Below are 10,939 nucleotides of genomic sequence, written 5' to 3'. Positions count from 1 at the left end.
AAGCTGTGTAAGTTAAACCAAGGAATGACTGGAGAGTGAATGCCTATCCATAGGAAAGAAAGTCTCAAGAGGTATTTTCTAAGTTTGATGTAGGCCTACAGGTTCCCCCGTGGTCTAAGTCATTTCAGCAGCATGGTAATGATTCTGTAAGGCTCAAACTTTCAGTTTACTGTCATTTCATCAGTCATAGTGGAACAGTTAAAGCTGATGGTGGCACATTCATCCTAAAGTAAGTATGTGTGAGTGTAAACACGTGCAACATTACATAAAAAAATCATCTCGTGACCGGAAAAGTCAGGCAGTGACAGTATTCTCCTATCCATTCTAAGCTGCTCTCTCTTTTAAAGATTTCCCTCCAAAAGCAGCACATCTTTGCAGTTTGAGATGTTTGAGCTCAGTCTTTTGAATTCTGCGTCCCAACATTAAAACACCGTACGTTTGCCGCTCTAACACACACGGAGAGCGGCTACTGTGAGACGCGCCATGGAGTGCATAACGTTTGAACACAATTTTTATTTCATTCTTACATTCATACGTTCATTGTGATAGCACAAAAAATGATTAACACCATCTTGTGCACATTAGCTGCAAGCTTGTGTGACAAAAATAAACCACAGAGAAGAGATAAAAGTTTTGTTCTAAACCTTTGGCCCATGTTTCACTCAGGTGAAATTGTCACTGGTATGTGCCATTTTTGTCACTCCTGTGAGCAATGTGGCTGAATAAAATGTCTTCCCAAGGTGGTTTCTTCTTTAAGAACGTTTCCAGCTGCAGCCTATAATTGTGTCAACAAGCGTGGCTTGAAGCAAAAGCACAAACAAGGCTCCAATCACATGCTTCTAAAAGTTTGTGACTGAAAATGCAAAATCATCTGTGCAGTATTCGAGGAATGTCCTTTCATTTAGAAACCATAAAATGTAGATTCACGAGTTTGACCTGAAAAGGGGGTGGAAGAACCCCTACCGGCCAGTCACCACACCCGTGTTGATGAAAAGATTGTATGGAGGAGTAGGGGGGAAACCTGTCAGTGGCATTTTTCCCAAGCTGCTAGCCCTTCCCACTTTGCTGTTTGGCAGCTATATAACCAAGGAGACCAGTGATGCTTTCAACTGCAGATCAACTCCAGTAATCCTACCTGCTCCAGACTCAGGCTCTCCAACATGTCTCTCAGCTCCAGATCCTACGGTCAGAGGACCATGAGCGTTTACGGTGGAGCAGGCGGCCGTGGCACCCGCATCTCCTCCTCCCAGATGAGCTATGCGACGGCAGCTGGGGGCTTCAACCTGGCTGATGGCCTGGACCTCCATGTCGGCGCCAACGAGAAGGCCACCATGCAGAATCTGAATGACCGTCTGGCCTCCTACCTGGAGAAGGTCCGCACCCTGGAGAAGGAGAACGAACGCCTGGACAGGCAGATCAGAGAGTGGTACCAGAAGAGAACCATCATCTGCCACGACTACACCAGCTACTTCGCCATCATCAATGACCTGAAGGACAAGGTAAGAGGAAAGAGCCATGTCATGTTCCTCGTCTTACCTCCTGTTGTTGACGTTCACTGTGTGTGGGTGGGTGGGCTGGCATGTACTGTATGACAAGTGTCATAGCTCTCATACCAGATTCACTCAAACTGTGCATCACTTCCTGAACACAGAGCCAAGTGTCACAGCTGTAATTACACACTGCACTACACACCGAGTTACAGCACAGGCCTAAAGGCCTTCTCCTTTCAAACGAACAGGAAAGTGTGTCCAATCATTTGGCCTGTACTGTATTTGCCAGTTGGTATTAAGAGGTCAACTTTTTATATTCATTTTGCAGAAGTGTTTTCTAAAACACACATTCTCTAAGCTTAAAAAAGATTTGTTTATATGTTTCTGTCACTGTGGCTCTGGAATAACCAAATATTAAAGGAGTATAATCTCACAAACCACATGTCTGCTGGGATGCTGATGGTCTTCTTCGTGTTTAATCTTTGCCTGTTTGTTTTGCTTTCACAGATCCGCATTGCTTCCAGACTGAATGCCAAGACTGTCCTGGACATTGACAACGCAAAACTGGCCGCCGATGATTTCAAAATGAAGTGAGTGTGAACTCCTCTTCTTTACCCTCCCACATGAGTAAAACTTGGCACGCCCATTGAAGTGTGAAGTCATGTCTAAGTGTCGCTGTAACCTCCGACCTCAGGTATGAGAACGAGCTGGCCATGAGGACGGCTGTGGAGGCGGATATCGCAGGACTGAAGAGGGTGCTGGATGACTTGAGCCTGAGCAGGATGGATCTGGAGAGTCAGTATGAGGCTCTGAAGGACGAGCTCATCATGCTCAAGAAAAACCACGAAGAGGTGAGATGAGGAAGCCTTTTTCAGCTGTTTGAGGTTTTCTCAAGCAACAAAACTAACGAGTTTACATCAGTCCAGTTAACACAAACAAGCCAACGCCTGCACTGTGTGTGTACATGACAGATTAAAAGAAGTCAAACATCTTCTACCTTTTCAGCAGCAGGGAGGTAAATACACTGCAGCTATTTGCTGCAAGATGAAGTTGTCCCCATTAGTCATCGCCACCTTTTGTGGCCTAAGCTGGTCACAGTTTGCACACAACCTCTGCCACACCTCTGGTAAAACTCAGGAAATAGGAGTTAGGTTGTAAACATATCCCTCTGCTTTCTGCCATTCCCCGATGCTGCCCATCTTCTCTGTGCACACTTCCTTCCATTCTTCTCTCACTCCATTAGCTCATTGCCATTGTTTTTACAGCACACACATGTTCAGAGGAACTGAACCAACACACACGCAAAGATAACAGAGATCAAACAAACCAAAGGAAAGCATATAGGACAACAAAGGTCATACATTTTGAGTTATTCCACTGGCTGATCAAAACGTTTTCCTTTGACTCCTGCAGGAGATGGCTCTGCTGAGGAGTCAGATGGGCGGACAGGTCAATGTGGCCGTGGATGCTACTCCCTCAACGGACCTGAACCAGGTCATGACAGAGATCAGGGATCATTACGAGGGAGTGATCGCCAAGAACCGCAAAGAACTGGAGTCTTGGTATCAGAATAAGGTGAGAAGTTAAAGCTGCTGCTGCTGGCATGAGGGGTACTCAGCTGTAGTTCTTAAGTAACACCTGTCGTGTCTGTTTCAGATTGCAGTGGTGGAGCAGGACGTTATGACACACACAGAGACTCTGGTGACATCTCGCACAGAGATCAAAGACCTGAAGAGCACTCTCCAGAGGCTTGAGATTGAACTGCAGTCCCACCTGAGCATGGTGTGTTCATCATCCGCTGAAATTCAACCAGTGATTACATGTCATTCAGCGAGAACACCCTTTTTTCTGGCTTTCATTCTGAGAGTTGGATGAGAAAATGGATGCCACTCTTTGTGCATTCAATATAAAGCAAACCAGCTGCTGGTTAGCTTAGCTTAGCATAAAAACGACTGATGTAATAGCCTCATGCTTGAGTCCAGGAAGTTACTGTGTGGCTGAGTGTGGCTTCCTGACACGGGCACGGGCTTGAATTTAACAAACTAACTGCTACAATGTGGGAATTTGACACAATCTGTGTAACCTTTAGATTATTTCCAACCTTAATGCTGAGCTGAGCTTTTCAGTCATACCGTGCCATCGCTGCGTCTTAATCTCCCACTTGCTGTGACCCCGTCAGAAAGCGTCTCTGGAGGGCACCCTGGCAGAGACTCAGGCACGCTACGCCGCGCAGCTAGCAAGCCTCCAGAACATGGTCACAAGCCTGGAGGCCCAGCTGTCCCAGATCCACACCAACATCGCCAGCAACAAGCAGGATTACGACATGCTGCTGGACCTCAAGACCCGTCTGGAGCTGGAGATCGCAGAGTACAGGAGGCTGCTGGATGGGGAGGACGACAGGTAAGACCCGATGAAGAGAGAGGAAAGCAGGAATGAGAGAACTTTTAATGACAGTGCAGACAGTCTATGTCCCTGACTGATGTTTCCTTCTTTTCTCCCCCCAACTACCAGCTCAAAGCAAGGTAAGCAGTTTTCACAAGCATATTTTCATTTATCATTAAAATAAGAGTGATGCCAAAGTTTTAGAGAAGTCTGGGAATTGGTCATGATTGTCATTTCTTTTCTTTTCTGCAGTGGTCACTAAGGTTATCACAGTGGTGGAGACAGTTGTGGATGGAAAGGTGGTGGAGAGCAGCAAGACTGTTGATGTGGACGTTGATCAGATTGAGTGAAAAGTTTAAAACTCAGCAAAAAGCAATAAAGATCATGCAGTTGAATTGAAGTTTCTGCTGTGGCCTACTTCTGTAATGAGCAGTGTGTCTCTCATGTTACCACTGCCATTGTCCTCCACTAAAGGATAATGAGTGTTTTTTGTATAAACTCAGGACACACCCAAAAGGGATTTCACGCTTTCCTGGAATATGCCCGTACATTCAGGTAAAGAGATAAACCAGGAGCTCAGCAAAAGCAATATTATCAGTTATCACTTAAAAGACACATGAATCCGTTTTTTCAAATGATTATGTGTCAGATACATATAATTGTGGTAATGCCACACACACACACACACACAGATGATCGTCTCACAACTCGGCAACTTTGAGGATGTTTTCAGTTTCTTTGAGTTCATAGTTCTGATAAACCTTCTGCACAATTAATACTAAGCACCAACCAACAGACAGACAAGCTTACAGATACATGTAAGTAAAAGATAGCAAGTACATTACAAGAACCAAACAGTAGGGTTAAAAAAAAAGAAGCTAGTTGGCTTCATGGCTTCAGAGGAATAATGATAGTCTCTGCTGCTTATTGGTTAGCAGCGTTTTTACATTACAATTACAATATTGTCAGTAAACTATAGGAAGTGTGCGTTTGATAATCAACAAATCAGTGATTCTGTTGGCTCGTCTTAGCAGTTGTCAGTGGACTGAAAGGGCACTTTTGTTAAATGTGCTTCTGGCCAAACACTGATTTATGCAGCTTTAATCAGTGCAATCGGGGGCTGGGTCCAATCCCAGCATGCACTGGGCGCAAGCATTTTCTCTTGAGTTCCCTCACTGTACCACACCCAGTGGATATGTTCATGCTTCCATTTAACCATGAATGTGGACCTTCTTGTTGTGAGGCAATAAGGCAAATATAACTTATTATTGTTTCAGAACTGTATGCCGCTATAATGCATGTATGGTGTCAGCCATCATGAATAGTTTTAACTCTAACTGTTGATGTTTGGATAGTAAATCAGTGAATACAGAAGTTTGTTTTAACACAAAGACAGTAAACCGCACGGCTGTACTGCTGAACACTGTGCAGCCTGTTAAATTCAGGAGAAATTCTTCCCTACTAATGTTTTCCCAGTTAGCCACATGATGCATATTAGCAAGCTTGTAGTTTTTGTCACCACCTCATGAGGTGGTTGGCAAGTTTAGTTTAACACCTTCCAGCTATAATTTTATCAGCGTTTTTGATAAAGTTGTAAGAGCTGCTGAATTTCTGAATGGTTTGTTCTCACGATGATGATGAAATGTGTAAATTCATAAGACCTTTTCTACTGCTTCATGACATTATTTGAAATTTATCAGACACAATTAGCTCAAACAGACATGAACGACATGACAACATTGATGGTCAGCAAACTAGGAGCCTTTTATTACATTCACAGTCGCGTGTGAAGGAAGCTTTGGATTTAGATGTTGAGCTTGTTATTTGCAGGTGTTGGCCCGTGTGTTGCTTTTGCTGTGGAGGACAGATTATGCGGTGGTGGTGGTGGTAGAGGAAGAGACCACCTTGCCATCCTTCAGTTCCTCTGTGACCACAATCAGCTTTGAAGATTTTGTGGAGCCACCGACAGCGATACTGTGAAAGGAGAGAGAAGTACGATGCATCCGTTAAAATCATTCATAATCAAATCCATCATAATTCAATTTTCAAAGAGGACATGCTCCTCTCCTACCTGCCCTCTCCGTCCAGCAGCCTCTTGTACTCTGCGATCTCCATCTCCAGTCGCGTCTTGATGTCGAGCAGCATTTTGTACTCTTGGCTCTGTCGTTCCATGTCGCAACGCAGCTGTGTCAATTGGTCTTCCAGGCTTGTCACTTGCATCTGGAGGCTTTGTAGCTGCATGGAGTACCGCGCCTCTGTGTCAGCCAAAGTGCCTTCCAGGGACGCTTTCTGCAAGAGAGACGGAAGAAGAGGAACATTGAGTAAACTGAAGCATACTGTGGGTGGTGTAGGTCCACAACATCAGAGATTTGTCAGAGCTTCTCTCCATTTACCATGCTAAGTTGTGACTGCAGCTCGATCTCCAGGCCCTGCAGCGTGCGACGGATCTCAGTGATTTCTGATTTGGACGTTTGGAGAGTTTCTGTGCTGACTGCGACCTCTTTGTTTAGTGTCTCTGTCTGCAGAAGAGACGAGAGAAGATTATTACGTATCAGCCGAAGCTGGTGACAGCTAAGAAAAGAAAAACATCACCGCTCAGTTCTTACCTTTGCCTGGAACCAGCTCTCAAGTTCTCTCTGGTTCTTGGCAGCCACACCCTCGTACTGCTCGCGGATCTCAGCCATAACGGCAGACAGGTCTACCTGTGGCTTTGCATCCACCTCTACGTTGATCTGTCCACTCATCTGGTTCCTCATGGCTGCCAGTTCCTGTAAATAAACAGGATGGTCAGAGGTGGATGTTTGAGCAGTTTCTTGAGAAGATCTTTTTTGTTTTCTACATTCAAGAGTGACACCCACCTCCTCGTGGTTCTTCTTGAGGAAGATCAGCTCCTCCTTGAGTCCTTCTATCTGCATCTCCAGGTCTGATCTGGCCAGTGTCAGCTCATCCAACAGTCTCTTCAGACCGGCGATGTCTGCCTCCACTGATTGACGCATGGCAAGCTCGTTCTCATACCTGAGAGGCAGAGAGGGATAAATCATTTGCATCTCAACATCAACATCCATGTTTCCACGATAGTTTATGTCTCATTTTCATGCTTACTTGGTTCTAAAGTCATCTGCTGCCAATTTTGCATTGTCGATGGCCAGATAGATGCCTCCGTTGACGCGGGTGGCGTCCTGGATCTGTGTAATAAAGATATATACCAGGTTGCATAAATACAACAACACTCTCTTCATCTAGGAACACATGCATTTCCAATAAGTTTCAGTACATATCCATATCCATCTGATAATTACAGAACAACATTCAGGACTCAGAAATCATGTGAGGTACCTGTCCCTGCAGGTCAGCAATGGTGGCTTCATAGGCAGAGTAGTCCCGGGCAGATGGGGCAGTCTTGCTCTCCAAGAACTGGCGGATCTTGAGCTCCAACTCAGCGTTGGCCTTCTCAAGGCTGCGCACCTTCTCCAGGTAGGAGGCCAGACGGTCATTCAGGTTCTGCATTGTGGCCTTCTCGTTGGCGCCGACATGGAGGTCCAGGCCATCACCTGCACCTCCGAAGCCTCCGCCTCCGAAGCTTCCACCTCCGAAGCTTGCACTTCCAAGGCCTGCACTTCCTCCGTATCCAAAGCCATAACCACTACCTCCACCACTTCCAGCTCTGAAGCTGCCAGAGGACACAGAGATTCTGCCTCCAGTGCCTCCTGCACCTCCATGCACACTTGAGGCATAGGACCTTTGCACCAAGCCACCACTAAGGCTGCTGCTGAGACCTCCACCTAAGCCTCCAGATCTAAAGGATTGCCCAGAATAATTCAGTCTCGCTGACATCGCGACTGTTTGGGAGATCTGTCTTTCCTGCAAAAGAGGTGGACTGAGACGCAGACCTCAGCCTCTGTCCCCTTTATATCCTGCACAGGGCTGCTCCTGTTGCTGCTGCTGCATCTGGCATGGGTGGGGTGGAGGGTGGGCGGAGCTAGAGGCCCGAGCATTACCGCATACACGTCTCTCAGGTTCATTCAGTGCAATTATAAAGTGGAGAAAAAGGGATAAAAATTCCCCTCAGCAATTTACTGAATGCAATTAAAATGCAGAACAATGTGTAAATCTTATATAAACCATAAAGACTTCATTATTCCGTTTATCTTTCATCTTTTATGTCTACTCACTGAAATGTAATCCAGTAAAACTGTAAAACAGCCACCCCTTTCATTGTTTGCCTCAGGTTAGTTACTCACACAAAGCCAACATAAATTTCAAAGTTTGACATTTAGGTGATGTGTCTTTTTGGATTTTGTGCAGTTATTCTTACTGCAAGACTGCTATACCATGCTCGCCAAACTTGTTATGTTACCAACACAACAGTCAGAGTAAACAATGGTGAATCAGTGTGATGGATATCTATTTTTCACTTGACTCTCGGCCAGCATAGTTCTTCACACACACCTGTCTTGTCTTTCTCTGCCGCTTCTGAAATCCATTTGTTTTTACCCCAGTCTGGATTATTTCGCTGTTTGCGGTTTCACTTATTTTTGGCATCAAATAGTTTGGATTTTATTCACTCTCGGTTTTGTTTTACACAACAATAGCGTGCAGCGTTGCCAGCTGCAGGCATTTTTTTAAAGACACAATGCCAGTTGAGACCTGGGCCTCAATCAAGACTGGGCAGAGTACTGCCGTAAAGCTCACCACAGATATGCCTTTAAGAGCTCTAGTTTTTTTTGACAGTGCCCTCTGGCATTTATATCATGTCCAAACAAGAGCAAGAACTTTCTTGAATTTGGCTCTTTTTCAATTTTTCTTTCTCTGGTTTTTTCTTCAGGAGCTGTTAGCAGTTTCTCTTCAAACGCTCCAAGTTGTCAGAATAATGCACACATTATTGGAGGTAATTTGTTTCTGGTTAAGTCACACAAAGAGCTGTTTCACCTCTAACTAACAGATGACCACAACAGTAATGCAACGCAGATGGTTGTGCTGTTTTTCATTTTAAAGTTGCAAACCGTTGCAAACTCGTCTCAGGCATGTGCTAAACGGCCGTAAATTATGGCTAAGAAACTGATTAGTTCACTTCTGTCTCTGGTGTCACGCTGACACACCACTGCCCCGTACTCGCCAACGTCCACCCGCTTCCTTTTTTAGTGTTGAGCACATGTAGTTTTCATTCATTGAGTGATATTGAGGAGATAATTAAAAACTGCTGTGGAACCAGATGTAACAACACGTCCTCTGTGCGCTCCGTTTACTGTCAGCCGTTTGCAGCTTTTCATCTACTTGCTTCTTTCCAAATCTCATATCTCCCAGATATAGTATTTTAACAATAAAGCTGTTTACTTTTCCCCTTCAGAAATGGTCATTCGTCTGACAATGGAACAATAACTTTATCATTTCGATCACGTTTGACAGTGTCTGAATGGCCAAATAAACTATATGTTCATTTCCAAGCTGCTTCTCTGGTGATAAAATCAGGATTTTATAGTCGGGACAACTTCTGAGTAAATGACCAAACACAGCAGTTTGTGAGTTTGACTATGATGCCTAGAAAAAATATTCACCACTGAGGTTTTCCCCTTCTATCATGTTTATAAACTGAATCATAGCCAATAACATTTGACTTTTTGACAAGAATTTACAAGTAAAACTCAATGTCAGGCTGCACATCCCAAAAATGCAATTTTACTTCATTTTTCTTTTCAAGTCAAGTCTTGCTTAAGCAGGTCAGGTTGCACAGGATCAAGTGTGAGTACCACAAATTCTCTATAAGGTTAACAGTAATGGTAAGAGAAATAGCTGATATTTAATAAGAGCTTTTTTCAACAGTGGCTTCCTCTTTGCTCCTTTCAAAAGCCAACAGTTGGCTGTATTATGTTTATGCATTTGAAAGAAAAAAAGAAAATGCACCCTGTAAATGTCCTTCTTAGACAGACCAGGGCGTTGTCCTTCCCGTGGTCCAGATCTGGTCCAGCCTGTGGAGTTGAGGACAAACGGTACTTTGGTCAAAGTTTAGCCTGATGAGGCAAGTGCGCTTGATTGAAGAGTAATTGAATGATTTCGAAATCATCACCGAATCATTTCGAAAGAGCAACAACCAACGGGGAAAAGCCTATTCAGTCACATGGAGTTCTGCTGACCAATGAGGGAACTGCTGGTCAGTCAGTCACTCACTCACTTGAGGACATTTGCCATTAATGTTTTCATGTCTGGTTCCACTGATAAACTGCAGCCAAACATGAAAACATTAAAATAACAAGCCGGTGAAGAAACCCTCCCTTAAAAACTTCCTCATTTCACGGATTGGAAACATCTTCCACATATTTGGTCTGAAAAACAGGACGAACAATACAAAGAGGTGGACGTCATTGTTCTTTACAATTTATACAATTTGAAACATTCAGCACAATCTGACTTCCTAAATGTGTCTCTTAACTGCTGCCAGCAGAGCCAAGTTAAATCTGAGTGCACAACCTGGACAAGTTCTCATGCTCAGGCAGTGAAACGTCTCGATAGGGAGGGGCACTGCTGCTGAGAGCACACATATTATTTGGTATGTTTTTGTTCGGTTTTAGTGATGTGAAGTTATTGCAAAAGGAATGGACAATTGTTCGAAATATGTTAAGCTGCCCCGCGACTCAGAAACGGATAAGCGCTTGAAGATGAATGAATGAATGAATGTTAAGATGTGAGAGACGGCCACAGTGTGAGAAACGCTTCACTGTGACAAATGAAGGCAAAACACTCAATTCAGATATCCATCCATCTTCATTTGCTTCTCCGGGGTCAGGTGGCGGGGTCAATGCAGATATACGGAACACACACTTTCTACAATTCAAATCGTGTATTTGATTTCAGTGATTAATTCAATGCAATACAACGCAATATCATTCAATTGCAAACAAACACTCTTACAATAAAAAGAAGGTTTACCCCTTCTCTGAATTGACACCATTTTATTCATAATTACCAGTTGTCAGAAATGATGTACAGCATGAATGAGCCACTTTTCCTCAGGCAGTAAGCAACTGTGACATGAGCCTAGATATCAAATATGCTTTTTTTGTTTGGAGGCC

The 10,939-nt window shown here is 44.1% G+C and overlaps 2 protein-coding genes across 3 annotated transcripts; one reads left to right on the top strand and one right to left on the bottom strand.

Moving 5' to 3' along the window:
* Positions 1–1,096: 1,096 nt before the first annotated feature.
* Positions 1,097–4,272, top strand: krt98 (keratin 98). Of its 2 annotated transcripts, XM_029497313.1 has the most exons (8): positions 1,098–1,499; positions 1,998–2,080; positions 2,185–2,341; positions 2,904–3,065; positions 3,147–3,272; positions 3,670–3,890; positions 4,002–4,012; positions 4,125–4,272. In XM_029497313.1, the coding sequence occupies exons 1-8, from the start codon at positions 1,161–1,163 to the stop codon at positions 4,220–4,222; spliced, it is 1,197 nt and encodes a 398-aa protein (XP_029353173.1). In that variant the 5' UTR covers positions 1,098–1,160; the 3' UTR covers positions 4,223–4,272. The 2 variants fall into 2 exon arrangements, with proteins under 2 accessions (XP_029353181.1, XP_029353173.1); XM_029497321.1 differs by lacking the exon at positions 4,002–4,012 and having other exon boundaries at positions 1,097–1,499; positions 2,904–3,072; positions 3,154–3,272; positions 3,670–3,883; positions 4,098–4,272.
* Positions 4,273–5,611: 1,339 nt separating this feature from the next.
* On the bottom strand, positions 5,612–7,767 carry krt15 (keratin 15). The gene is made up of 7 exons (XM_029497303.1): positions 7,209–7,767; positions 6,975–7,057; positions 6,731–6,887; positions 6,479–6,640; positions 6,266–6,391; positions 5,944–6,161; positions 5,612–5,846 (listed from the first exon to the last, which is right to left on the bottom strand). The coding sequence occupies exons 1-7, from the start codon at positions 7,704–7,706 to the stop codon at positions 5,741–5,743; spliced, it is 1,350 nt and encodes a 449-aa protein (XP_029353163.1). The 5' UTR covers positions 7,707–7,767; the 3' UTR covers positions 5,612–5,740.
* Between the last annotated feature and the right edge of the window lie 3,172 nt (positions 7,768–10,939).

Source organism: Echeneis naucrates, chromosome 1, assembly GCF_900963305.1.
Source record: "Echeneis naucrates chromosome 1, fEcheNa1.1, whole genome shotgun sequence".
Classification (NCBI taxonomy): Eukaryota; Metazoa; Chordata; class Actinopteri; order Carangiformes; family Echeneidae; genus Echeneis; species Echeneis naucrates.
Note: the sequence above shows the minus strand (reverse complement) of the source record. Positions and strands in the feature narration are given on the sequence as shown.